The 27,858-nt window shown below is 52.7% G+C and overlaps 2 protein-coding genes across 9 annotated transcripts in view; both read left to right on the forward strand.

Moving 5' to 3' along the window:
- The window catches only part of R3HDM2 (R3H domain containing 2), a 27,398-nt gene extending 3,445 nt beyond the window's left edge, over positions 1-23,953 (forward strand). Inside the window, exons 4-24 of one of the 5 annotated variants that reach the window (XM_009334152.1) lie at positions 1,838-1,964; positions 3,096-3,174; positions 3,936-3,995; positions 4,664-4,804; positions 5,207-5,315; positions 6,503-6,598; positions 8,130-8,161; positions 8,260-8,313; positions 10,758-10,990; positions 13,889-14,106; positions 16,213-16,302; positions 16,952-17,194; positions 17,810-17,936; positions 18,364-18,599; positions 19,019-19,173; positions 19,503-19,603; positions 20,392-20,561; positions 20,746-20,890; positions 20,978-21,078; positions 21,614-21,698; positions 23,362-23,953. In XM_009334152.1, the coding sequence (XP_009332427.1) occupies positions 1,838-1,964; positions 3,096-3,174; positions 3,936-3,995; positions 4,664-4,804; positions 5,207-5,315; positions 6,503-6,598; positions 8,130-8,161; positions 8,260-8,313; positions 10,758-10,990; positions 13,889-14,106; positions 16,213-16,302; positions 16,952-17,194; positions 17,810-17,936; positions 18,364-18,599; positions 19,019-19,173; positions 19,503-19,603; positions 20,392-20,561; positions 20,746-20,890; positions 20,978-21,078; positions 21,614-21,698; positions 23,362-23,705 (2,946 nt within the window). In that variant the 3' untranslated portion in view covers positions 23,706-23,953. The remainder of the gene's footprint in view (positions 1-1,837; positions 1,965-3,095; positions 3,175-3,935; positions 3,996-4,663; positions 4,805-5,206; positions 5,316-6,502; positions 6,599-8,129; positions 8,162-8,259; positions 8,314-10,757; positions 10,991-13,888; positions 14,107-16,212; positions 16,303-16,951; positions 17,195-17,809; positions 17,937-18,363; positions 18,600-19,018; positions 19,174-19,502; positions 19,604-20,391; positions 20,562-20,745; positions 20,891-20,977; positions 21,079-21,613; positions 21,699-23,361) is intronic. The other 4 variants (XM_009334153.1, XM_009334154.1, XM_009334155.1 and 1 more) reach the window with 4 other exon arrangements.
- A 1,156-nt stretch (positions 23,954-25,109) lies between these two features.
- Positions 25,110-27,858, forward strand: part of STAC3 (SH3 and cysteine rich domain 3) — a 4,998-nt gene continuing 2,249 nt past the window's right edge. The window contains exons 1-7 of one of the 4 annotated variants that reach the window (XM_009334158.1): positions 25,110-25,260; positions 26,047-26,113; positions 26,546-26,804; positions 26,951-27,048; positions 27,324-27,399; positions 27,480-27,577; positions 27,685-27,766. In XM_009334158.1, coding sequence (XP_009332433.1) covers positions 26,048-26,113; positions 26,546-26,804; positions 26,951-27,048; positions 27,324-27,399; positions 27,480-27,577; positions 27,685-27,766 — 679 coding nt within the window. In that variant the 5' untranslated portion in view covers positions 25,110-25,260; position 26,047. The remainder of the gene's footprint in view (positions 25,261-26,046; positions 26,114-26,545; positions 26,805-26,950; positions 27,049-27,323; positions 27,400-27,479; positions 27,578-27,684; positions 27,767-27,858) is intronic. The other 3 variants (XM_009334159.1, XM_009334160.1, XM_009334161.1) reach the window with 3 other exon arrangements.

Raw genomic sequence — 27,858 nt, forward strand, 5'->3', positions numbered from 1 at the left:
GCCAGCTTTCCCCCAGTTTATGTACTGAGCATGATGTCACATGGTATGGAATGTCCCTTTGGCCAGTTGGGGTCAGCTGTCCTGGCTGTGCCCCCTCCCAGCTTCTTGTGCACCTCCAGCCTTCTCAGTCCGTAGAGCATGGGAAGCTGAAAAGTCCTTGACTAACGTAAGCACTACTTAGCAACAACTAAAACAATGGTGTGTTATCAATATTATTCTCATCCTAAATCCAAAACGCAGCACTGTACCAGCTGCTAGGAAGAAATTAACTCTATCCCTGCGGAAACCAGGACAGCTGTGGAGTGTGGAAGCCCAGAAAAGCCATGTCTTGCTGGAATTGATGTCCTGTCGTGGGCTTGTGCTCTGAGAGCCAAGAATTTCCCACAAGAGGTGGCTCTTGAGGGAAGCAGTCATGCCTGTGAGCACTGCTCATATGTGTACAGTCACAAACCTTCTCTTACAAGGAATCATCTGCATCAACTCACTGGGCACCCACAACTACTCAAGTTGTGCAGGCTTATGCCACCGAAAATGGAATGACACTTCACCTTCACAAAGCCCCTGGGGTTTTGGCCATGGGAAGGAAGTTTTCATGCAAGCCCTTTCCTTGCAGTTCAGGCTGCAGTGACTGAAAGCAGTCAGCTCACAGAGAAGTGATATGCAGTGCTCTGCAGAGATGATCCCTATCACTGCGGGCAGTGACAGAGAAGCTGAAGCTTGAAGGTGGGCAGCAGTCAGGGAGGTGCTGAGAACCTGTCTGCCCTGCAAGAACAGATGGGTTGAGCTTTCTCTGCCCACACAAGCTTTAGAAGCACAGGATGGTGCAGTGTGCGGCGATCTGAGGTGGCTCACTGCAGAGCAGGTTGTGGCTAGCTACAGCCCATGTTCGCTGAGCTGATGTAGTACCGCACTGGGCAGAGTCAGCAGCTTAGGTCTGTTGTGCTAGATCAGAGACCTCTACACTACTTTCCGTTGACAAGGACAAACCTGGCCTGTGCCAGGGCTGCGTGCTGCCCATACCACCTCACCCTTGTGGTGAATGGGGTACTTGGCCTCTAAGCCTTCCTTGTGTTGAGGCTCCCAGCTCCAGAGGCTGCTTTCCTGTCTTTTGTTTGGGTTTCACTTAGAACTGTAGGGTCACTAGGAGGACTTTTAAAGCAACCGTAAGCACACATGGTGTTGCCACGGAACCGCACTAGCGTAAAGGCAGAAGGATGGGGAAAGATCAGCTGGCACAAAGGGTAGTGGTTTTATAGTCAGTTTTAAGTTGAACTTGAGCAGTGCATCATCTGACATTGCCTTTGACAATCCTGTTGGTGTTTAACATTTCTTTCCATGGAGCAGAGTGAATCCTCAGGCCATGCTGGGCAGTTGCAACTCAAGAGAGGAGGTGAAAAGGAACATCAGAAAGCCCCATGTGGCACAGGGACCACTCATCATACCACATATGCTTTTTGCTCCCCATGCCCTTTCTCTTTCCAGGTTAGATGGTAGAGTCTTACTGAAACAGTGCAGGATGTACCTCACCTTAGGCATTCCGGAATCCAAAATGTAATATCATTTTATCAGCTTCAAACAGGGAAGTGTGTGACCTAGATTCTGAGGTGATCCAGGCGAGGCAGGTTTTCAACAGTGACAAATGCTGTTGAGAGTCCCCTCAGAGCCTGACGAAGGCTTCTCGTTGGGAGGAGGGTGGGGAGAGAGACTGCTTTGTCTGCTCTCAGAATGGGGCCTCTTATGAAATGATACCTTTCTCAGCTACCAACACCTCCAGCCATGGCAGTGATTCCAGGGAGTGTCCAAGTGACTCAGACCAGCCTGGTTTGTTTTGTTCCAGGACATCATTCAGTTGCACGTTAGCTGCCCCTCTGACAAGGAAGAGGAAAAGTCCATGAAAGATGGGGCTGAGAAAGAAGAAAAAGACAAGAATAAAGAAAAGGCACCAAGGAAAATGCTGTCTCGAGGTCAGGTGCTTGTTTGAACAGGGCAGGTCCTGTCTTATCCACTTTGAGGATTCTGCTGGCCAGTGGTACAGTTGTTGGAAGCAGAGCGGTTATCTCTGCTGATGACTGTACAGGAATGTCTCATTTTTATAACATCCTTTCTGGAGCAAAACATGGGGAGGGAGGGGGAGGGTTTCTCTAGATTGGCATGTGCCCCAACAGACTTGCAGGCTTCCTGCATAGTTTATAGTGATCTGGTAGCTTTTTAAAGGTGCAGTTGCAAGCCCAAGAAGACCCACTGTATAAACTTCTCCTTTCAGTTTAGATTTGATTTTATAAAACCTGCCATAGGTAGCAAGATGTGAGGTTGCAAGGAGGTGAGCTAAGTTTCTGCTGTATGATCCTGCTTGTATGATTTTCAGGCATAGAAATGGCTAAAAGATACACATTTAATCTGGTGGGCAAATTGCACCTGAAATCCTTGTACAGACAGCAACTCTGCACTGGTGCAGATTCAGTTTCATTTACTGTTTTTTCTGCGATTACTTTTAAATTAAAAAGGGTGTGGGGAGAGGGGAAGAACGGCCAGCAGGGCTTTCCAGTTAAATAGCTTGCGGGATCAAAGGTGCAGAAGTTGCTTGTACAGAATTATGGTATACTACACTTGCAGGGGCCTCCTGTAACAGCATGGTATATCCTGAGTGTGCTCTGAGTGGTTGGTTTTAGAGGCAAGGTTTCCTTCCATGAACTGACCTGATCTCTCTCTCTCTGGCATCCTCCTAATGGGGCCTTGTGCTCATAGTGTCTTGCATTTAGCATACTGATCCTCCCGCTGCTTGCAGGGGAAAGGGTATACAGTCCCTATTTTACAGATTGAGAAACTTGACCTAGAGGTTGCATTCAGAGCCTGTGCTAGAAACTGGACTTGAGCCCAGGTGATATGGGTCCCAACCTGTGCAGTTCTGTAACAAGGTGGGCTTTTCTTCCCCTCTTCCTGTTGTGAATAGTCGGTGCTGAGAATGAGGCTGAATTTCCTCTGGCAGCAATGTGGGGACATCATCCTCATGCGTGCAGTGAGACACACACCTCTTCCCTTCAGTCTATTCTATTGCAGTGTTTTGTTAATTTGTTCTGCTGCTGTTGTTGTTTCAGATTCCAGCCAGGAATATACAGACTCCACTGGAATAGATTTGCATGAATTTTTAGTAAATACACTGAAAAAAAACCCACGGTAGGTCCCTAGTCAGTAAAACAACTTGCTGATGGAGTTAAGGGAGGGAGTACCTGGCGACCAATGCTTCTTTGATTGACTCTTAAATCCATGGTGTTTGTGTGCATGTATGTATATGTATGTATGTATTCATGCATCTTGGGAGGAGGGATACTACAGCAGCTAAAGAAAGTACCTGAAAGTATGTTTTACTTTTTGGAATTCAGAAAGCGTTACTAGAGCAGTGTAGAAACAAAAAGCACAACTGTAATTTTATATACTGCAGTCAATCAAAACATGTAATTGTGTATTACGGAGAGAGAGAAAGAGGAAAAATAATTTGTTTGAATGCAAGCAGGAAGGAATCTTGATTGCTTTAAAACCCTTTCTGTAAATGATTGTCAAATACCAACCTCTAAAGGAACCGCTGCTGTGTCAGTAATAAATGTAATCAAGCCAAATGCTGGCATAGGAATAGCAAAGCTGGAGCCTCTACCAGTGGAGCTTCCAGCAGAGCAGACATTCAGTATTACCAAAAGCCAAGCACTGTTAGCAAAACAACTTTAAACTGAAAAAAATCTGGCAATTAATTTACTATATATGAAAAAATTTGGATTTTTTTAGTTCATTCCTGTGGAGGATGTGTGAAGCCTGGTTAATAGTGTTGCTTGCTCCAGGTATTTGTGACTTTTCTCTGTTGCAGGGAGGGGGGGGTACCAAGCAGAGAAAGCTGTGTTTCACTGTCTCTAAAGGTGGCCTTTTCCCTTTTCTTTTCTTGACAGGGATAGAATGATGCTACTAAAGTTAGAACAGGAGATTCTGGAATTTATTAGTGATAACAAGTAAGTGATCATCAGTTTGTGTCAAGCAAAAGAGGTTTGTAACTTACAGTTTAGGAGCTTGGGCGCCCAGGGGAGAAGGGTGTCTTTTGGACACACTGGTTAGGAGGCCTGTTCTGTTGTACATCCTCCACCTCCCATACACAAGGTTTCTGAGTATCACATTGATTTGGTATCAATTGCTTTAACACCAGATCCACTGTGAAGGAGATTAGTGCCATTGTGCTTCTCTTCCTAGCGTAAATTGGGGGTGGAGAAACCGGGGCAGGATTCACATCCCAGAACGTGAGATAGAATAGGTGTCTGCAGCAGAGCTTGCAAACTTCTTTATCTAATAGGATCAGAGAAGTTGCAGTATAAGTACTAATTCTGGCTCCTATTCCTGCTTAGAAACAAACGTGCATTTCTGCACAAGCTGGTCTTGTTTCAGGAAAGGCCTATTCAACTTGAGCCCTTGAATCAGTCCAACTCTGTCTGGAAAAGCAGTATAAGCCCATGCTCACACTCAGTGTAAGAAGCAGCACTTGAGTCATGACTGCTTTGAATAGGTGGCATGGTCTGATCTGGGATCTGGTTAAGGCATCTCTGACCTTGATCTCTCTTTTGGTGTCAGATTATCGTTATGTGTTTCAAGGCCTTCTAAATTCTAATGCTTTCTCCCCTCTTCTCAGCAATCAGTTTAAGAAGTTCCCTCAGATGACCTCATACCATAGGATGCTGCTGCACCGGGTAGCTGCCTACTTCGGCATGGACCATAATGTTGACCAAACCGGGAAGGCGGTCATTATCAACAAGACCAGTAACACACGAATGTAAGGAGGGGGGAGGGACGGAGGGAGGGAGAACAACTGGGCTGGCATCCCCTTCCCCTCCCTGCATGGTGCTACATGATCCCCAGACACAGAGCCCTGGCATGGTCCAGAGCAGGATGAATTCCACACCACATTTTTTTGCCTCCATAAGAAGGGCAGGTCCCCTCTCTAGAAGAGAAGAATCCTTCACTTCCAGTCCTAGGTGTATGTATTTGCAAGCCCTTCCTAGCTCTCTTTAGTTCTCAGAGAAGGGGCAGGAGCTCTTGTTGCTATCAGACAGAGGAGAGATTTAACACAACAAACGTCTTTGCGCACCCCCTCGCTTCCTGCAAAGCAGTGGTTTTATGAAGACAGTTCTATGCCCATTTTTGCCCTTCTAACAAGGGCTGGTTCTTCCTGCAGCCCCGAGCAGAGGTTCTCTGAGCACATCAAAGATGAGAAGAATGCAGAGTTCCCGCAGAGGTTTATCCTAAAACGAGATGATACCAGCATGGACCGAGATGATAATCAGGTAAGGGGTGGCAATGGGGTATCTGCATACTTTGTGAAAGTCAAATGCGACTTTTCTAAGATGAGAACAACTCTGAATTTCTCTTGGGTTTCCTGCAGTAACCTTTAATAGAAGCTTCCACCCCACCCAAGCAGCAGCATCTAGATATATCATGAAAACTTTACAAAATACTGTGGAAATGCATGAAGAATTTGTGTGGGTTCTATGGGGGGTACTTTTCTGTACCCTGAATATCAACTGGTGGCTGGGCCAGGCTTTAAGGTGAAGCCTTTTGCTAAGGTTTCTTTGGAAATGCCACAGAGCTGAGTGTTGCCAAGCATCTCTCCTACCCCTCCCCGGGGTTTGCAGCGAGTCAAGCTGTGAAGTCGTCAGGACCTCGCGGTGCTGCTGGAAGCAAACCATCGGCAAAATGAAACACTTTGAGCTCAGCAGCATTGCCAGTCATCGGAGCTAAAAACCATCATGAATCTCTGGCTGCCATCGGGCTGTCACAGGTGGCACCATACCCGTAACGCAGAGCTAGCTTGTTCATCTGTGGCTGTTTTCCCAGCCTGTGTCAGACAGAATCTTGAACGTCTAAAACGGAGCAAGAGACAGGAGACCTCTTCACCAGGGATCTCATGCTCTTTGCTCTTGTAGCTCCCATCTTTACATCGCCCCAGCATACCACTATCCCTTGCTTTGGGTCATGTTTCTGAACTTAAGTCATCAGGACGGGGAGCTGGTCATTGCAATCGGTATCAGTTTCTGGTTTCCCCATGGTGGCATTCTGCAGGTGATGCAGCTACCCACGAAGCACAGAATCCGTGACTGAGCAGGAGTTTGCTGTGTTGGCATATGCTCCAAAGAGTGGCCTTTAGCTTTTGACCCCTGGGAACAGACTGTCTTTCAGAAGCACATGGTGATATTCCTGATCTGTCCTTTCCGAATCAGGCAGAGTTCAGGCAGAGTGGTTGTGCTTAATCCAGGAGGTGGAGTGCACTAAGACCTCCAGGATGTTCATCCCTAGACATAGGTGTCCAGAAGGTAGGTTCAAAGGCAGAGGCTGTGTCATTGCATCCAGGCATCATGCACACACTCCGTAATCCACATCCACTTACACTGCTACATAAAAATATCAGCAGCTGACTGCGCCCTCTGCTCCCATTGGCAACTGCTGACCCGCTGAGATGTGTTTGTCCCTTCAGATCAGACTCCCCTTGCAGGATGGGAGAAGGAGCAAATCTATAGAAGAGCGAGAGGAAGAGTATCAGCGGGTCAGGGAGCGGATATTTGCACGAGAGGTAAGCTTGGATGATTCACTTGCCAGGTACCCTCCTGGAACTTTGTGGCTGAAGGTGTCCTTGAGTATACTAAGAGGTCAGATCTCGTCATTGCCTTTTCTACAAATTTCCCAGTGTTCTTGGTATCTACCATTGAATTCCAGCTCCTAACAAAGATGTCTAAGACATTGAGGTAGAGGAGCCACACCTCCACTCCCCAGTCTGCTCCTTCCCTAAATTGCCTGTTTCAAGGGGCAATAGGCCTGTGGGGACTGACAGAGGAGGCAGTTTTGCTCCTTGCTGCCCAGCAAGATTATAAGCTTATGCAGTGGCATTTCTGGGATGACTAGCAAATCAATCAATGAACCTGAAAGGAGCAGCAGCTGTCTTCCCCAGCTTCTGTCCAGTGCTGCAGCTTTGACCTCCTGACCAAGCAGTGCTGGCATTGGAGTATCAGGCAGGGCTCTGTGCCTTTACAGGATAAATCTGGGCAGTACATTTATTGTCTTTGTTAGGAAGTGTCCAGCTTGGTTATTGCTTCCTTGAGATCTTTGCTCCCTACGTGGAACTCCTCTGAGCCAGAGCTATGTTCCTTGCTCATGTCTGGCTCAGAGAGGCTGCTGTGCTCTGTTGTGTTGAGTACTGTCTGCCAGCTGGAGGCAGCTCTCCATGCTGTGCCAAGTGGCAAACAATGGAATCAGGGACGATTCCAAGTGCCCGTCTGCCATGGATTACGTTCAAAGTCCAGCTTCTTGCCTGCTGCTTTTGAGCATCTTGGGGACAACACCTTTCACTTGTCCTAATGGGAATTGCCATGTGCCTGCTCAAGGAGGATGTTAAGGCAGTCACTGTGCTGAGTCCCTAGTCAAGTCACCAGGCTTCAGCTGATGACTCTCCAGCCAGTTGTGATCATGGATTTGTCTTACATGCACAGGCCCAAAGCCATCCAGACATGTTACTAAGCAGCTCTGCCTATAGTCCTGGACTAGAGCAGGTGCTGTCCCATGTTAGCACAACACTGGGTGGGCATGTTCTTACCTTGCTCTGTGTTCATGGGCTGAGCCAATGCTTTGCATATGACTTCCAGAGGCAGGGGTGACTATCACAGGATGGGCTGGGCTGGCTTTGAGCCCTCTGCCTTTTTTTCACGGCTCTGATAATTGTGCCTGCATTTAGCAAATAAGGACCCTTGTATGTCTAGCCTTGATTTTTTCATTGACAAAGCTACCATCAAAGCTGCCTTAGAGCAATGAAGTAGAGAGCTGAGGGCTCAGATTTGTAAACTCTCGAGAGATCTCAGGGTCATAGGTATCAGGAAAGGTTCCTAGTGGGCCTGGATGGAGAGTCAAATGGGACTGGTGTGCAGAAGGCTCAGCAAGACTCCTGAGCGACCATGTAACTGGTGCACAACACAAACTGTGTCTGACTCCCGTACTGTTAGTGCTTTGCTCCTCTTTGCTTTGAAATTGCCTGGGTTTGTTGCTTTCAAAGTTACTAAGTCTGCCTTTTCTTTCCTTCTCTTCCCATCTCCATGTCTTTTCCGTGCTTCCAGACTGGCCAGAATGGATATCTCACCGACAGCAGGTTAGTGCTGTTTAGCAGACATTATTTGTATCTCTGGCTTTCTCTATGGAGGACTGCATGACTCTATAATGATGCTTTTTTCTGATGTTAACCGACAGAATCTCCAAAGAAGGCTTTTCTTCTAGTTCTCACAAACGGAGGCAGATTTTTAGGTATCTCTGTGTGACTTATTTTGTACATTGTCCTGCTGAGTAAGTTTGCCCCATGCATGGCTGCTTGTGAAGTTATTGAAGTTGTATTTTTTGCAACATCAATTTCTGAGCCCTTTTTTTCTGATTCATCAATTAAAATGGAGGGGTGGAAGGTGGGAATGGCAGGGAGGAATGGGGAAGCCAGAGGATTCCAGCAGTTTTCAAACCATTCTGCCTCTTGTTTCCCAAAAGGATAGGAAAGCCCCTGCTCTTACAGTGACAGGATCAGCATCCAGATAAGGTGGGGTTGTCCCTAATCACTGATTATAAAGGCTGGACTACTTAATGGTGGCAATGAAGTGTCTCAAGCTTCCATTTCAACCAGAGTATGCTGCAGAGGGCACTGGGAACATGTTTGAGCAGCAATTTCTTATTAAGTAGTTTTCCTATGGATGAAAGGGCTGGAAGGATAGGGTTAGCCTGATGAGCCACCTTGCACAGACCCCTGCTGCAGGAGGCTGCTGAAGGTATGAGGATAAAGAACAGGATGAAAATGGAGAGACCCTCATGCCTGCTGTCCTCTCGTTTAATAGCCAAAGCTCTAGAGATGAAGTATCTCTGTGTATGAACAGGACAGGAAGATCTAAGCTAGTGTAGGAACAGCTTTGCCCCTCTCCTCAGTCCGTCACATGGCTCAGGCTGTCCTTGGAGGGACACTGTCGTGGAAAATAAAGTGTCCTCAGCACAGTTACAGGGACTGTGGCCTGGCGTCTGCTTGTGGCAGTGGTGTTCGAGGCAGGTGGTATAGTTTTCAGATCAGCCATGAGGCTGTAGTAAAACTCACCCAGCAAGTGGCAAAACAACCTGTTGCTGATGTGATTGCAGCTTTAGGAGTTGAGCTGCAGCCAGGGCTGCGCTAGGAGCTTTTCTGACTGTTGTGCTCAGTCCCTAAAGAGCTTGGTTAACCTGCTGTCTTTTTTGTGGTTCCCATAGTGGGGAGAGGGAGGATATGTGGGCCTTGGGACCATTTTGAGCTCTGGACAGAGATAGACAAGCTCTTGAGGAGATCACGGTTCCCTCAGTGGTGGTGCTGGAAATGATGTCTGTGTGAACTCCAGAGACTTACCGCCCTCAAAGCCCGGCATTCAGAGCAACACAGCTGTCTGTTTCACTCACTTGGAAGCCCTGTATTAATGCTGCTGAAGCACAGATCTGACTGCAGAGAGCTCTCTGCTGGTGGACACACTTGGAAACAGGCTGTAGTAAGGCTAATGGAGAGAAAGGCATGGCTGAAGCTGCGAGGGCAGTGCTGTCAGAGAGCAAGGGTGTGGTAGTGTGCCTGGAGTTTGGAGGGCATTCATAGAAAAAGCAGAACCATTATGCTGCTGGGTTAGCAGTAATCAGCTTTGGAGGAGTCTGGGGTCTCAGGGAACCAGAGTTTGCAGCTGAGTCAGAACAAAAGCCATGACATGCCCCGTCCCTCCAGACACAAACACTGCCCCCACCTCTCTGAACATCCCAGGAGCAGCCTTCAGAGTTTAGGTTGGAGAGAGCCGAAGAGCTTGACAGTGATGCTTGTTAGGTCAACTGTAATTTGGGGTTTGAGGCTGCATAATCCAATTCCTTCACCTCTTTAGGGATATAATCATTGTACTGGTTTTCCAAGAGATGTATTTTCTTTGGCTCTCACATGCTCCCAGCAGCCCAGGACATCACCTCAGAAGTTCCTTCCATGCCTATCTTTTCCCCTCCACAACTGCGTGGAGCTGCTGCCAGGCTCAGCTTGCAGCATTGTATGAGCACCTCTTCCAGTGTTGCCTTCCTCATCATTCCTCCCCAGCGAAGGCCCAGGAACCCATTACTGTGCTTATGATCGTTAGCTGGGCTGATAAACCAGGCTCACTGCTTGGGATGTTTTGCTGATACTACGTAAAGACCTGCTGTGGCCAGACCTGGCCTGGGGCTAAGGGAGGGTGATCAGTGGAAGCACAGCTCTAAGCATTGCAATATCCCAACATGTAGCTGTTCCATCTGGGCAGAAAGCCTTACCAGGGCTGGTGTGGAAAGTGGTCTTGCAAGATCTCGATCAGCCTTGTCTCAAGGCCTCCGTTAAAAGCTCCCTGTTCTGAGACAAGGAGGGCTTTAGCAAGGGATCATGCTCTGACCCTGCTGGCATCTCTTCCAGGCTGGGATCTGGCTAGGGAAAAGGGCTGGGAGCCAGCTCTCAACACACGCCAAGGAAGATCAGCAGTGTCTGGGTCTTCACAGTGCATGCCCAAGAAGGCTGTGACCCAGGGTGTGTGTTTGCTGTCAGATCCTTATACAAAGTGCTAACATGCTATGTCACAGAGCCAGCTGCTGACTGGGCTCACCACCCTGGTGTGGCAGTACTGATGCAGCACCTGCAGGTCCTGCTGCTGTCCCTTTCCACTGGAGGTGCGGTCTAACTCCTCCGGTCTCTGCAGGGGCAACCGGGACAGTTTGAACCGGGCCTCAGGCAGCCGCCAGAGCAGCACAGAGAGCGAGATAAAGTCGCTGGAGCCTCGGCCATGGAGCAGCACAGACTCAGATGGCTCCATCCGTAACCTGCGACCACCTGTTACCAAAGCCAGCAGCTTCAGTGGCATCTCCATCCTGACACGGGGGGACAGCATCGGGAGTAGCAAAGGCAGCACTGCCAGCAGAACGTCCCGGGCAGGTACTGTATTGTTGCCCCTGCACACCTTCTGCCAAAAGGCACCTAGCAGACATAGTCTTCGGGCTGGGGGACTGGGGCTCATGATGCTCTGGTCAGTGACTCTGGTTAAAATGGGACATGGTTGGCATCATCTGAATGTTTTCAGTACCTGGGCAGGGATATGCCAGTTGGTTCATCATCTGCTTTTTCAATACTCACCATCAGATCTTCCTTCCCTTTAGCAGAGTTATCTAAGACAAAGGACATTGTTTAGTCCCATACCCTGGAACTCAAGCTACCAATTTTCTGTTGTTTTCTCTCTCCTGCTGTGCTGCAAGTTATGTTGCCATTCCTTTCTGCTCTCCAGAATCCCTCACAGCCCTAAGGAGACTTAGTCAGGGTGAACCATCTGGCACTTTTCCTTGCTTTCCAACAAAGGAGGTCCAGGGAAGGGTGTCACCAATTAGTCGATCTCATCAGATAAAGACTGCGTTAATTGGTATCTGCCTACGATGTTCTCTCAAAATGATTCACTATACCCCTGAGAGCAAATATAACAGCAGGGAGCTGGGCCTGCAGCTCTTCAAGAGCTGTTGAATACAGCTCAAGGTTTCAGGAGTGCCAAAGGGAATTAGGATCACAAGTCTCTCTGCCTGCTTCAGATCGGTTCTTCCTTTTCCATCTAGGTAACACAAAGGGTAGCCCATGCATGGAGAATGTTACTGTGGGGCATCACTGGTAATCTGTTACTGACAACAGCTTCCTGAGAGGATGTGTGTTGCACTTGGCAGGGCACCAGCCCTTCTATCAGTGGGGAGCAGAGTCCTTTATTTTCAACTGACTGCTTGTGAAAGGCATTTGTGGAAGAGGCAGCACAGGTCTTTGCTCTCATTTTAATGGTCCAGTGATAACTGAGGAGCCATATGGTAGCTGGTTACAATTGCTGTGCAATATGAATGAGCAAAATCCAGTGTTGTCTCACTGTCTAGCTTCCTGCGCTCTCACTGGTAGGCAGCAGGTCCCCAAATGCTTGAGAGCTGTCATTTTAATGGGAAGGGGAGGCTTGTGAGTGATTAGACTGCTCCACAAGAATCCTTTCAAATAAAAGTGATGGATCTAAAAGGCAGCCAGGCTGCTGTTCTAGCACCCAGGCTGGCCTTGAAAACCACACGTTCATCTTGCAGTTTGAAGGTGCCTACATCATCTCTTGGGACCCTGTTTCCGTTGTGCTCAGGGCTGCACTTACTTTGATTATTGCAACCACCTCCGGGACTGATTCATCAACTGATGGGAGCAGTTATTTGAAGATCTGTCCCAGCCGTGTGCAAAGCAGAGCAGGAGAGGATCTGCTTTTTTGCTCTTTCTGTATTTTTCCTCCAGGTCTCCCCTGGGAACAGAAGCCAGTTGCTCTCCAGGCTTTATATAATGGCGAGTGATTAAAAACGTCTTGGGGGGGGAAGCAAAGGAATTTTCACTTGGGGGGAAAAAAAACAAACAAACCACCCTCCATATCCTCATGTTTATTCTGTGGGGGAGGAAGTGCTTAGGACTCTGGGGCTCTTTTCCCATCTCACCATTCAGCCCCTGGGCAACTTTCAGCAAAATCTTTCCTTCTTTGCACCGTGTGGCTGATGATACAGACCTCCTTAGCGGAATACCTGAAGGTTAGCTGTTGAAATGCAGTAGATCAGAGGCAGAATTAGTTAAATAGTAGCTACTGGGCATCAAGCAATAGTTTCACAGCCCTTTTACTTCTGGAAGTAAGACTGAAATACTGAGGAGAGCACTTCCCAGCTGGGTGTCCTGCAGCATGTATCGCACTCCTTCCTAACCATTTTTCCTACCATGGGAAGGAATTGCTTTCAGCCTGCCATCCCCTAACCTTTTACTCAAAAGATGTGCATGTGCTGGGTCTATGTGGCCATAAAATAGGATTCCCTCACTTCCCTCTCTGTTCTGGGCAAGCACTCGAACAGATCATCATGACATATTAGTGTCCAAGCAGGGGCCATGCCTAGCTGCAGAACTGAGCTGTGACTGGGAACAGCTCTCTAGCTTCTTTCCACAGACTGGTTTACGGTACTGAGCTGATGTGAGTGTATCTGGCAGCTCCCTGTTTTTGTAATCTCTGCCTCATGCTGGAGTGGAGAGCCCTCCGCCAGGCAGGTGCTGCTGTTAACAGCCAGATTCCTCTTCCCTGCAGAAGGCCCATGGCATTTATAGAAGGCCTTGACTTGTGCCTGGTGCTTTCCAGACAAGACAGAGGGCACATCCCTCCAAAGAATCAGTTGCAACACAGATGTGTTTTTACTACCCTGTGCCAACCCTGCCAGCACCTGCACCAAGCATGCACTGTCCTGTGGGCAGAGGCCAGCTAGATTCATCATGTGAGCCTGACATTGGCCTTTTAATTTCCTGCAGTTCTGAGTAGTGTTGAAGGTTTACACAAACAACAACTACCTGAGAGCTGTGGGTGAGGACCGCTGTGTAGGCTGTCCACTTGGAGTAAGGGTGCTAGGTTGGGGTCAGGGAAGAGAGCACACTCTTGGGAATAACAGCTATACAACTCGTGGCCATAGTCTGGAACAAGAATTGCATCCTGGTCTTCCCTGGGTGGAGCAGGGCATGCACGGGTCAGGGGGAGAAGAAGATGCTGTGACCAGCTGTGGAGGGTCAGTGTATGGACATGGACATGGAGAGGAGAGGGGTACAATCACTTGGAGTCCTGAGGGTGTGAACACCTTGGTTTGCTGTGAAGCAGAGGCAAACTAGTGACTTAGCCTGCAACCTGCTCACCCTGTCCCCCGTGGAAGCTCCCATGTGGACAGCAGAGAATGCAGTCTGGCTGCAGTGCAGGAGATAGTGACAGGATCTACCCCCCGCCCTTCCCATCAATGAATCGATGTTTTTCTCTCCCAGGTACCAACCCTGCCATGCCTTTCTCTGTTCAAGGTTTGGTACTAGGTGCCCCTGAAGCATGCAGCCAATCCCCTTCTTCACAGCCCAGCCGTGGCCTCCTACCCTGCACAGCCCAGCAGCCTCAACCACAGCCACCCCAACAGCCACCACCGCAGCCCCAAGGACTTCCACCTGCAGCCCAGCAGCAGCCAGCCATGAGTAACCACATGATATCCCAGGTGAGTTGCTGCACAGTATCCTGGGCTCGGTAAGCTCCTTGGGCACACAGGAGGGAGGTAGAAGCAGAGCCAGCATACACCCAGGGTGCTCTGGACTCACACTTGCCCAGTGGGTTTTGGGTGTCCTCACACTTGCTGCCTGTTAGGGAGTGACAGTCCCTCTATGCTATTGGCAGAGAGCAGGAGAAGGTCGGGGGCCTTGCTGTGCCTGAGTATCATGCTGTGCAACATCTCAACTTGCCAGCCTCTTCTGTATCTGCTTGGGCCAGCAGCCCTCCTGGCAAGGGATCTGTAGCCCTTTGCTGAGTGGCAGGGTTATGTTCTGGAACCAGTTGCCCTCCTGGTGAAGGACTGTCACAAACAGTAGTTGGGTTTGAGCTCCCCAGTGGCTGGTCACCTGATGTCCTGGGAAGAGGCAGACCTGGAACTGTGCCTGGGTGTATTCTCCAGACCCTCCCCAAGTTAAATCCAAGTGATGTTCCACAGCCTGCAGGGCTATTTCTGAGGATGGAGCCCTCTGGAAAGCACTCAGCGCTGTCATTCCTACATACTTTGTTCTGCTCCTGAGGCTGTGAAAAAACACAGCACAAGAGCTGCCCCTGTATCACTGCAGGACTGGGGAAGGGATGGGAGCCAGCCCTGGTGGGCATGTTTGGAGAGCAAAGCTGCCTCGTGTTCAGTGGGTGCAGACCTGGGCAGTGCACATGGGAAGTATCCTCAGTACCTTCCCATCCTGCCCTATTCAGAGCAGCATGTCAGTGCTGGACCTCAGCCTGCCTATGAGTTTTATAGGGATCCTTTCTGGTGCATCGTCTCATCTCTCTCTCTACAACAGAGAACTGCAAGTTACACTGGAGTTACGCTGGAGGTTTTCAAGATGCAACTGGACAGGGAGGGTGCTAGATAATCTTATCTAGGCTCCCTTTCCCATAAAAGGTTGGACCAGATGGTCTTCTGAGGTCCCTACCAACCTGGGCTGTTCTATGATTCTGAGTGTTTTCAATGGGCTGGGATGGGAGGAGGAAACAAGCCTCCTCGAGCAGCTTTTACTGCAGATAACACGAACAGCTCCTTGCTGTCTGTTGCCGTCTATATGAGGATGGGGGGAGCTTGTAGTTCTTGGGCCCTGGACTGGCTCCAGGTTGTGGTCTGTTTGCAGAGGATACTGAGACTCAAGGGAAGCATCTCAGTTCTACAGATGAGGTGTCTCCCTGAGGTAGCCAGGGTCCAGTGCTAAGGCTAGCAGGAGTGTCTGTCTGGAGCTGTAGCATGGCATGGGACAGAGCACAGTGCCCTGGGTGGGAGGTTTGAACACACAGTAGGCTTCTGGAGCTTGTGCAGGATCACTGTGTCTTGCTGGGGTTTTATTTTGTATCTTCTACTGTTCAGCTGTTTTAATCGTTTAGGTCCTGGAAAAACTTTTTTCATGTGTTCATGTGAAAGGTCTGAAAATGCACTGTCCCCCATGTGCGTGCACCTTCTGTTTCACCAAAGGTCAAATCAAATGATCAAAAAACCAGTCCAGTACTGACCATTACAGGTTCAGTGCCCAAAGCACAGTATGTGGTTCTTGAGTTAGGTGTTGTCATAAACAGGCATCAGCAGGTCCTCTCAGTGACAAAGTGAGAGGGGCCCCTACAGAAGGCAAGAGTGAAGAAAAGACATTATCAGCACAAAAGGCCAAGAAGCACTGCAGAGAGAGCTGGGAGTCAGTGCCACACACAGGTGGGCAGTGGAGTGGGAGAGACACAAAGGTTGTGGTGAGGGGAAGTGGCTCTCCTGCTGCTGTTGGCCATAGCTGGCCTTTGTGAACTTGTGTCACTGTTCATGCCAGGCAAGAGCTGCTTTGTGGACATGGTCAGCCTTCACAGCTTCCACAAAGCAACTGGCTGGGTTGTGTGTCTTCACAGAGAGATGAATGCTCCCCCATTCTGGTCTCCATGCTTTCCAACCCTCTGCAGTGCCCCGCTCTGTGTGTTTGCAATTGGCTCAGTTGACTAACCTTGTTGTTCCTTCTTTCTCTCCTTCCTCCTATCCTTCCTTCCCCCTCCCCACCCTTTTCCCACCCAAATCTCTCTCCTCCACTCCCTTCTCTGCTGGTCTTAGCCGGTCCCAGCGCTGCAGCCTGTTCAGTATTCTCCAAGCTCCTGCCCCCAAGTCCTCTTGCCAGTCTCTCCACCCCAGCAGTACAACTTGGTATAAACCCCATTTCCTCTTCTTCACTGTCTCTGTTCTACTCGTGCTGTGTTTGTGTTGTATGAGCTTTTGCTAATCAGGTATGTTGCGGACACTGCACCCGGTGGGTTTGGGATTCATGGAGGCACTGTGCTGCAGTGGGGTCAAGGCAGTGGCATGCCTCTGAGGCTGTGGGACCACCAGGGCCGGGCACTGCTGGAGTGGCTGATGTTGGAAAGAGCCTGGGGAAGAGCAAGTGCCAAGCCCAGAGCTCCACCAGGAAGCGACGCTTGTGCCCAGCACTGGGGTCCAGGGGCCATGGCTGCCCTGTGGTCTCAGTCAGCGCCTGTGTTGTCTCCGCCGGGTCTTTCGGGAACAGCACGCCCCATGGGACACGGCCTCTGTGCTGGGGCCACCCCTGCCTGTGTGGGGTCCCGCATGTCACCAGTGTCCGCTGAGCATTCGCACCCCCCAGCAGCTCGCATGCCCCTAGCCCCTGTCCTGCAGAATGCTCTTGGTCTGTGGCTCATTTCTGGGGACCTTTCTTGGGTGAGCTCCTCCATACAGAGTAGGGAGAAGGGGTCTGCAATCTGCTCAGCAGAGCTATGTCCTACATGCTGTTGTCCTACATGCTGTCCTCCTCCATCCTTCCCATTTATCCCCAATGCAGGCCGACGAACTCAGCAACCCCTTTGGGCAGATCAGCCTCAGCCGACAGGGCTCTACGGAAGCACCAGATCCTTCCTCGGCTATGTTCCAGTCATCCCTCATCTCCCAGCATCCTCAGCAGACAGGATTCATCATGGCAACCCCTGGGCAGCCCATTCCCACCTCCAACTACTCCGCCTCAGGGCACACGGCCCCCACACAGCAGGTGCTGCAGCCCCAGGGCTACATTCAGCCTCCCCAGCAAGTAAGGACATGCGCAAGCCTGGAGGGGATGTGCACCTCGGCCCAAAGCTGTCAGGCAAGGGGCTGCTGGGGAGCAGTCCAGAGAACAGTTCCTTGAGAGTAGGTCCCCTCTTTTTCTGCTGCTCATTTGTGATGGATCATACACAGGGGTCCAAGCTTCAGGTTGGCACGCACCCTTGCTAGGCACAGGATGATCTCTGCCCCCTTGTCCTTCTGAGCTCACAAGGCACTTATCTGGGGACCACTCTGGCCATTCCTGGCTCATAGTGTTGGGGGAGGGACAGTGACCAGACTCAGGGCTGACACCTCTAAGCTCTCTTTGGGGTCCCGCAGGGCATTATGACCTCTAGGATTGTTCCCCTGAGCTGTGATGAGAATTGTGCCTACTGTGCTCTTGCACTACTGTGCTGGGAAAGGCTTGGATGTGGAGGCTGGGAGGAGCGGGAAGGGGCTGCGGTTCCCTGAGGAGCTATCATCTGGCCAGAGCCAAAGCCCTGGTTGGTTTCCTTCGGCAGAAGCCAGGCCAGGTGAGAGAGAAAACTGGTCCTGGGGGACCAGCTTTATTGGTCCCACTCCCTCTTGTGTTCTCATCACAGTGTTTTCTTGATTCTGATAGATTCAGGTTTCATACTACCCTCCTGGGCAGTACCCGAACTCCAGCCAGCAATACCGATCTCTCAGTCACCCAGTGGCCTACAGCTCCCAGCGCACTCAACAGCTCCCCCAGCAGTCCCAGCAGCCTGGTAAGGGGGTGTAGAAGCGGGGAGGGGGCATATTTCCCTTTCCTTCCACTCTTGTTGGCTCTTAAGGACCTCCCATGCACTGTCTGGGGCCAGGCTGCTCTTCCCTGTCTCCTACTCTTTGCTGGACTTGCTGACTATAGAGCGTCTCCTGACTGTGCAAAGGAAAGTTGAAAATTGGCCTGGCTGCAAAGGCTGGTTTAGTCTTTTCCCTCCCTCTCAGCATGTAGCTTGCACTGAGGTGCTGCAAGGTGGATTTATAGCCAGGAGTTTCTGTCAGGGCTTTTTACATCTGCCATAAAGGAAACCCTTTTCCCACTCTTTAGCAAGAGGTGGGGGCAAAGCAGGATTTGAGCCCTCATATGCCAAGTCTCAGGCTGTCTCCTGTGGCCAGCTGGGAAGCTGTTCCATTTAAACCCTGTTCTGACAGGTTTACAGCCAATGATGTCCAACCAGCAGCAAACATACCAAGGTGTAATGGGAGTGCAGCAGGCACAGCCCCCCGGGCTCCTCAACAGCCAGAGGAACAGCATGGGGGGCCAGATGCAGAGTATGATGGGAGTGCAGCAGGCGCAGCCCCCTGGCCTTCTCAGCAGCCAGAGGAGCGGTATGGGGAGCCAGATGCAAGGCCTGATGGTCCAGTACACTCCACTGCCTTCATACCAGGTAGGCATCAGTTGCTCTCCGATGAGGGGCTGCTGAGGAGGGGGCCTCAGCTGTGCAGGCCTTGCAGGGAGTGGCCTGTTCTGTGCCTGAGTGATGGAGCCAAAGACAGAGACATTCGCCTTGAGAAGATAGTGCATGCTTGCCAGCTTGGGGAGGGCACGAACTCATCTGAATCTGTGTGGGACATGTCTTGAGAAGGAGGACTGAGCGCGGCTGGTCCCTTTGCCATTGTGTTCGCAGAAGAGCTGGGAGGGGCTGCCCTTGCCTGGGCAAGATTGCTCTGGGCTGCAGTAGACAACCGTCTGGCATCTCTTCTACCTTGTATGGACCTTGCTGGTGTCTCTTTGGGGCCAGTTCTCCCTGCTGCTGCTCTATGTTACCTGTCATTCCATAGGGCTGCTTCTTTCCTCCCTGCACAGGTTCCCGTGGCCAGTGAGTCCCAGAGTGTGGTCCAGCAGCCCTTCCAGCAGCCAGTGCTTGTACCAGCCAGCCAGTCTGTTCAAGGGGGGCTTCAGGCTGGAGGGGTGCCCATCTACTACAGCGTCATCCCAACTGCCCAGCAGAATGGCACCAGGTAAAGCTTCTGTTTCTCTGGCCTGCCTTGGGGAGAAAGGGGTCCTGCTGCCCTACTGAAAGGGCATAGCATCCTACTCCTGCAGCTAGAGGAGGTGGCTGAGCACCATAGATGCTGGTCATCTCTTGAGCTTGCCCAATCCTAGCTCCCGTAGTAAGTGCTTCCTGGACACGGCTGTCCTGCAGCATGCAGTGCTTCCTGTGCTCCTCCAGAGGCAGCTGTGTTTCCAGCCATCTCAAGTACTGAGGGAGCTGGTGGTTGCCTGCACAGATGGGCAGGCTGTTTCCCTCCATCACCAGCACCTCACTAGAGCACACTCTGCTTCACAGCCCTTCGGTGGGGTTCCTTCAGCCGCCTGGGTCTGAACAGTATCAGATGCCACAGTCCCCATCACCCTGCAGCCCACCACAGATGCAGCAGCAGTATTCAGGTAAGAGGGGCCATCAGTCAGGGTTGGCACTGATTCTGCACAGATTAGATCAGGTTTTGTAGGGGCTGCAGTAAACAGAGCTGCCAATTCACAGCCAAGTGGCAGCTTCTGTGCAATGGGTTTCGTTAGTCTTACCCACAGCCTACTGGGAGTTATCAGGACGTGGCACAGTGACTTTGCTCCAGGCTGATGCTGGCCTGTGCCTGGCATCTCCTTGCCATGATGGGCAGGCAGGGTAAGAGCGGGTAGAGGGAGCTGCTGTGGGCTGCGGACTCCCTCTGCTGGCAACGCGGCTTAGTGTCACCAGGGCAGCTCATGGGACCAGGGAGCACTGTGGATGAGAGGAGCATCAGGATTCCTGCATCCTCTCCCAGCTGCAGGGAAGTGAGCTGGGGCCTGGTGAATTGGTGCAAGAGCTGGAACCAGAATACTGGAGCTCTGCGCCCAGCTCTGTGATTAGATCCTTTGCCTGAAGTTTTGCTGTGATGCTTAGAGAGGTCACCCGAGTTGCCTTCAACTTGTCCCCTCTGCTCGCATTTCTCCTGGATTAAAGGTCATCACTCTCTGATGTAAGCTGTGATATCAGAGAGGGATCCTGACCGGGTCTTGGTGGGGCCTTTTTTCAACCCACCTGGGCAGGCAGGAGTGGCAGAGGAGAGAGTACGGAGGGGGTGTTGTAGGGAAGAGTGCAAAGTTGCACAGACAGGCAGGCTGCCTCTTGTCCCACAGCAAGCAGCAGCAGCAGTGCGCAGAGCCTGGGCAATACTGCTGCTGTCGTCTCTCCCCAGGGGTGTCTCCATCAGGCCCTGGCGTGGTTGTGATGCAGCTGAATGTACCCAATGGCCCCCAGGCCCCCCAGAATCCCCCTGTGGTGCAGTGGAGCCACTGTAAGTACTACAGCCTGGACCAGCGGGGGCAGAAGCCAGGAGACCTGTACAACCCAGACACCAGTGCTCAGGTATTGAGAGGACTGGGAAGCAGGCAGCTCATCTTTTGGGAGCAGCCTGGTGGGAGAGAGAGGACCCCAGCATCTGTGCTGTCTGGATGGGCTGGGAGATGGGGTTGGGTTCATCCCATGGTGGTGAGACAGGTGTGGGACCAGTCACAAGCATTGGGACTGTCTAACACTTTCCCTCCCCCAGGCCAGCACCCAGCTGAACAGCCCCATCACGTCGCCCACCCAATCCCCGACGCCGTCTCCTGTCACCAACCTCAACAGTGTCTGCACGGGGCTGAGCCCCCTCCCTGTCCTCACACAGTTTCCCCGGCCCATGGGCCCAGCACAAGGTAAGGGGAAGGAGTGGGGACAGCACAGGGCCGGGTCTTTCCTGTGATTTCTTCAGACCCCTACCAACATTTGCTTCCTTTTTACAGGTGATGGGCGCTACTCACTGCTGGGCCAGCCGCTGCAGTATAATCTGTCTATCTGTCCCCCACCGCTGCTCCACAACCAGCCCAACTACAATGCACACCAGGTAAAACTGGGCCAAACCCCCACCCATCCACTCTTTCACTGTCCTAGGAGCAGAGCAAGACCGCCCCCCTCCACTCCCCCTAGACAACCCCTCTCTGGGCAGGGCCCAGGAGTAGTTAAGAAGTAAGTCTCACACTGTGCCCTGTGCTTGGGCACCTCTTGACTAGGTAGCAGGCTGCCTACCCCACGCTCTTGCCATCCATCCGGCAGAGCTGCCATTGTAAATGGATTTCCTTAGAGCCTGGCACTGGGCTGAAATTTCATCCTGCTCCCAGCTTTGCCCAGAAGCAGTGTCAGTCCCAAATCCTTTGAGTGTCCTGGAGCCATGGCTGTGCCTTGTTCTCATCTAACTTACCCAAGCATGGTGTCACCTCAAAGGTGCCAGGGCGTGCAAGGTTCATCCAGGTGTCTTCACTCCCCTTCACAGCCATGGCCTAGTCAAGTTTGGTCTTCCCCCCCACTCCCAGGATGCTCTGTGGGCACTGTGAGGCCACAGTGTCTCCTCAGGTGACACGCTACCATTTTTATTCTTTAAGGGGCAGACTGGAATGAAACATGGAAACCGGAGCAAGAGACAGGCCCTCAAGTCAGCATCCACTGACCTTGGGACAAGTGATGTAGGCAAGTGACCCTCCTCAAGCAGTTCCCCTTTTGCCCTCTGACTAGTCCCCACTGCATGGGTGTAGCTGGCATTGGCAGAGACTCCAGATGCCATCTCTGCCCACACCAGCATCCCACAGAACCCATTGCTGGGGGTGGTTGTGGAGAGCAGTTCCTGCCTGCCACCGCCTCCCCCACGCACACAAACACACACCCACCACAGCCCGCTTGAGGCCTGGCTTGCAGGGGGAGGGGAGCATGCAGCAGAGCCAGCCCCAGTCAGCTGTGCCTGTGGGAGGTGGGAGGACAGGGGTTGCTCAGGAACCCAGTAAACACTGCCTGCACCGATCAAAGTTTTTGAGGAAGAGTGGGGAGAAATTGTTGGAGAGTCAGTTATGAGCACCAGGACACCTGGGCCCTATTCCTGCCTCTGTGAGGGTTGAAACGATGGAGTGGGTGGAGCTGGCAGAACTCCTGGGATTTTATTCCTCTTTGTCAGCAGAAAGTGAGTGTCCAGACCCCTGAGATCTTGTTCCCACCATTGCCTTCCCAAGTGACCCTTCCCTCTCATGCTTCCATTTCCCAGTGGGGCCAGGAGCTGCAGAGCCCTAATCTTTGTAAAGGGCTTTGGGATCCTCCAGGGGTGGCTGTGAGGGCTGAAATCCCCAGTGGATCGTTCCTCTCCAAAGGGGAAGGGACTCCCTGTTCCTCGCCCTGGGGGATATCCACTTGGTCATCAGGGAGGGAAGGGGAGGCACGTCTGGCTTCTCCCCACAGCAATACAAGACTTGCTAGTTGGGCATGAGCCAAACAGCCTGGAAGGGATGCAGTCTTCACTGGCTCTCTGGAGGCTTCAGCCTTGTCCCCTGTGTCACCTCTATGTCACCACCACCAACAGCAGCTGGTTGCAGGGGGCCCTTTAAGAGCTGCTTGCCAGAGAGCTGCCCCCCTCCCTGCAGCTGGCATGTTCATTACATGCCATGTTAATATTAGCAAAGAATTCATTCAGCCAGCCCTCTGCTAAGCCCAAAAGCCAGGGCTGGAGCCAGGAGGCAGCAGAAGTGTTTGGGTACCACAGGGCAGAGGCAAAGAGGTTGGCATGACACTGGCCTGGGCACACAAGGGGATCCTCCCCATGGGTGAAGCACCCAGGACAGTGTCACATTCAGGATCCACACATGTCGACATCCTCTGTGGGTGCAGCCTGTCTTTCTCCCTTCCAGAGACAGAGGGCAGGAGAGCTGGGTTAGCTCCCAATCCTGGTAATCAAGGATCAGGGTAGGAAGATGGGGCAGAGCACCTGGAAAAGCCCTAACTGAAAAGCCAAGCCCAGCCAAAGGAAGCAAGGAGGACTTGGTGTTGCTGGAGCCCTGGGCAAATGGGAAATACCAGTCTGCTCTTGAAGCAGGCCATGTGGGGACCAGGATGTGGGCATCAGAAAGGATCAGGGTGGGGCACTGTAGGGAGCAGAATGGTAGGGGCAGTTTGAGGAGGAAGAAGTGACTGGCTTAAAAAAATACATTTCTAATGTGGGGGCAGCTTAGCAAAGCACTGCTTTCATGGGCAAAGTAGAAGTGACTGCTCCAACCCCCAGAGCTGGTGAGGAGTCCACACATCAGCTCTCACTGTGCCGTTGCCACCCAAGAATCTGCTGCTGCTGACATGTGCTGTCTTTCCACTGCAGTGCTGGGCCGAGTGCTGGAGGTGACAGACCTGCCCGAGGGCATCACGCGGACAGAGGCTGACAAACTCTTCACCCAGCTTGCCATGGCTGGTGCCAAAATCCAGTGGCTCAAAGAGACTCAGGGGCGCCGTGGAGATGGGGGCGGCGGGGACAACAACGGGACTCCAGAGAACGGCAGACACAGTGACCTTGCTGCCTTATACACCATCGTGGCCGTGTTTCCCAGCCCGCTGGCTGCCCAGAATGCCTCCCTCCGCCTCAACAACTCCCTCAGCCGCTTCAAGCTGCGTGTGGCCAAAAAGAACTACGACTTGCGGGTGCTGGAGCGTGCCAGCTCACAGTAGGGCTCACGCATGGGCACAGAGCACACTGGACTGCGGGCACTTCCCTCTGCCTTCTCTTTTCCTTTCTGCCCTCCCTTCTTCTCGCCCTCCTTCCTGGATATATTTATATGGACATAATTAAGAGACAAGAAATTGATTTTTTTTTTATTATTATTATTTTTTGAGTGATGCCCGTGCCCGCCCACCTTACCCTGTGTATATTGTTTTGTTAAGCACTGTGTTGAACCGCACATACAGGTGTTGATTGGTATGTTCACTGCACATTTTATTTAATCTGATTATTATTTGGGGGATATTTTTGGTTTTATTTTATTTGGGGGGTTGTTTTTAAATATAAAAAGAAAACTTGTCCATCACTTTAACGCTGCTTTCCCGTTCTCTGCCAGTATCAGTGCTAGGGGCTGTCTGTGCTGCCTCTTCAGCGTGAGATGACAGCCAGGGAGCAGAAGGGGCACTCACGGGAGGATGTGTTCTTGCCCAGGTCCTGCCCCCATGCTTGGCACGTGCAAGGGCTGTGAGCTCATGGCTTGCCAAGGCTGGGAGCCAAGACTGGGAGAGGAGCGCTGAGCACTTTGACCTGGGGCTGGTCCCCCCTGTCAGATATTCATAGCCTCTTTTCCCAGCTGCTGGCCCCATGCAGCTGTGCAATGGCAAGAATGGGGGCGCAGGGTGTCCCCAGCTGTATCCCCTGCCAGGAAGCAACTTATTCCTCCTGATTACAGAGGAGCAGCCCTTGAGCTGACAGATGCAGGTATCGCTGTGTCCTGCCCTGTGGGTACAGGAGTTGGGCTGGCACCACCCTCACCATGGCATTGCACACAGCAGCTGGAGCCTCTTGCAGCATCTGGATCTGCAAGCATCTCACCTTCAAGAGCAGGTGCAAGTGGAGAGGTAAGAGCTGTCTGGAAGGGGTGGGCTCCAACCCGAGCCTTGGTGCAAACTTCTGCCCCACTGCCACCCACAGCCTGGCAGGGACATAGGTCCAGGGACTCTGGCACTGGGGTCCGTGTCCAGCTCCAGCGACCTGACACCCACTGCAGGGCAGCATGATAACAATGCGGTCCCCAGCTCTCTCCTCCACGGCAGCCCTGTCTCAGTGGAGAGCAGACCAGCAGGATTTGCTGCCAGAGAGACCCCACTGCTGCCACTCTCTCCTTTTCCCCTCCCAGCTGCAGGGGCCTCAAATGCAAGAGCAAATGAGACATCAAGGCTGGAGCACTTGGTGTGCCCCGGCTCTGCTGCTGCCCCATGCCAGGGGGTGGGTGGGCCTCTGGCACGCCCAGCAACCCACTAACGCAAATAGCCAGTGGCTCCTCTCCACCCCGCTCCCTTCCTGGCTCATGCATGGGCTCCAATTTCTCAGCGTCAGCCTCCACCAGCGCTCAGCTGTCGGTTCCCCTCTGGCCTGTCACTCCCACTCTCCACGGGACTGGGGCAGCTGCCCCCTCCCTGCACGCCCGGCACGGAGGACTGGGGGCTCCACAGCCAACAGGGCCCCAACATCGGCCACCCTTTGCGGGGTTTTTCATCGCAGGACGAGAGCTCCAAACACAGCGTAAGTGTGTTTCCATGCGCGGCTCCCCCTCATTGTGGCCACTGATCCCTGTGGGCCCCTGCTCCACCCACATTGCTGCAAGACCCTAGGGCTCTTGCTTCTGCAGCACCCCCTGCCCCAGGACTCCCCAGCCCCCATCACTGTTTCCCTGACGGTCATACTGGTTGGTTTCCACTAGGGCATGGGGGGGCCTCATGTTAGGTATCGCCAAAAATAGTGATGCCTGGGTAGAAAGACTGTGGGGATGGTTGACAGTCAAAGGTGGAATCAGGCATGTTTTGGGGGATTCAGGAGCAGATCTTGCCCCCATGGTAGCACAGGGCTTCTGTGGAGAAGAAAGCAGGGCTGTGCAGTGATGCCAGACAGCATCATAGGCATGCTTGTCCTAGGGGGCCAAGAGTCGCACCATTTGCATTTTAATTGTGAGATGGAGATGTCTAGACAGAGATGGACACATGCAGGTAGCCCAGGGTCTGGCTCGCAGCACTTGGCACCACATCCACCGAGCAAGCAGCAGTGCTGTGCACGCTGGGCTGGGAGCCTGCCGTTCTCCAGCCTGTGCAGCAGGGCCCAGCGGGTGCCCTGGGACTCACCCGCGGCAGCACTGGCCCTTGCTGGGGCAGGAGCTGCAGGCAGGGTGGCAGGAGGTGGTGCTGCTGGGGCAGAGGGAGGCGCTGGATTGGGAGATGCTTCCCATCCAGCAAGGTCTGGCCGTTCCTGCCCCCACTGGGCACCTGCAGTGGGAACAGCCCCAGCCAACGTGATGTCTCTCTTTTTCCTTCATAGCATGACAGAGAAGGAAGTGCCAGAGCCACCAGCTTCACCTGCTTCAGGTGGGAAACCCAAGAGCCGGGTAAGTGGGTGCTCACAGGGCAGCTTGGGTGGGTGGGGGAAGCCACCTTTCTAGCATCCTCTCTGCCTCAGCCCCAGCAGTCTTTGTTGGGGCCAGGGATGCCTGGTGGGATCCTGATCCAGCAGGACACTGGGTAGCCATTTCCCAGCTTGGCTTTTCCCCAGGGTGCCCACATCCACATGGTGCTCAGGAGTCACAGTTTCTCCTTTTGTGGGGACTTCACGGGGCCAGGAGAAGGGTCCCTGTCCTCACAGCATTTCTGCCCCAGGATGCCTGGGGTCTCCTCCCACTTGGGGAAGAAGGAGTCTCTAGGTCAGAGCAAAGGGGCAGGGAGCCAGGCACTGGCTTCTCTGCCTGCCTGCCTGCCTGCCTGCCTCACCCCACACGCCTGCCGTGTGCAATCTCTCTCACACACCTTTTCTTCCCCATCAGCTACAGAAGCTGAAGCAACTTTTCCAGCGAAAGCCCAAGGAGGAGATGGCACCAGAGCCGCAGCCCAATGGGGAGCTGGTCAGCCCCTCAGGAGGACCCATCTACTACATCTATGAGGAAGAGGAAGAGGAGGAAGAGGAGGAGGAGCCTGAGCCCCCTCCCGAGCCCCAGAAACTTGTCAATGACAAACCCCACAAGTTCAAAGATCATTACTTCAAAAAGCCCAAGTTCTGTGATGTTTGTGCCCGCATGATTGTCCGTGAGTCCTGAGGGTGCTGGGGCTGGGGGCCATGGTCAGGGCAAGGGCTGGGGGCCAAGGCTGGCGGGGGCTCCAGCCCAGCCATCCCCACAGCTGCAGTGTCACATTGCCTCTCCTTTCCACCCCTCCGCCCCCCCCACCTCCAGTCAACAACAAATTTGGCCTGAGGTGCAAGAACTGCAAAACCAACATCCACCACCACTGCCAGTCCTACGTGGAGATGCAGCGCTGCTTCGGCAAAATCGTGAGTATTCCCACCGGCCCCAGGCTTGGGACACCTCCTCACAGGGAAGACCAAAGCACTGTGGCAGGGAGCGGCCAGCCCAGTCCCTGTGGGCATGACCCAGGTTCCATGACCCACCTCTCTTCCTGGCTCTAAGGGGCGGACCCAGGCATCACCCCCCTGCTGGGTGGTCACCCTCTGGGTCCCCAGCATCCACCCGCTCCCCCCTCAGCTCTCACAGGAGGGCCCACAGGTCTGGGTGGTGGTTGATGCTCTGACCTCCTCTTTCCTTCCAGCCCCCAGGGTTTCGCCGGGCATACAGCTCACCCCTCTACAGTGACCAGCAATACGCCTGTGTCAAGGAGCTGCTCTGTAAGTACTGTCCCCATGCCGGGGTGCCCCATCTCCTCACATCCTGCAGCTGATCCCCTCTCACCATCCCTGTGACCCAGCGGCAGCTAACAGGAGTGACCCTGTGTTCGAGACACTGCGGACGGGTGTCATTATGGCCAACAAGGAGCGCAAGAAAGGGCAGGATGACAAGAAAAATGTGAGTGTGGGGTTGGCTTGTTGCTCCAAATGCCCAAGGGTCCTGGCAGCACAGCCTGCACCCCATTGCCACCCCCACCTCCCTGCGTGCTCTGCACCCCCTGACAGCTCTCTGCCTTGCAGCCGTTGGCTGCTATGATGGATGAGGAACCAGAGGCCACAAAGCCAGAAGAGGGCAAAACTGAGGGCGGTGAGTGCTGTGACCGTGGCAGGGCTGGCTGCACACGAGGGGCAAGGGACTGGGGGGGGGGGCGGGGGTCCCGCCCCCAGCCGGGGGGGGGG

This window comes from Pygoscelis adeliae, unplaced genomic scaffold, assembly GCF_000699105.1.
Source record: "Pygoscelis adeliae isolate BGI_AS28 unplaced genomic scaffold, ASM69910v1 Scaffold591, whole genome shotgun sequence".
Lineage (NCBI taxonomy): Eukaryota > Metazoa > Chordata > Aves > Sphenisciformes > Spheniscidae > Pygoscelis > Pygoscelis adeliae.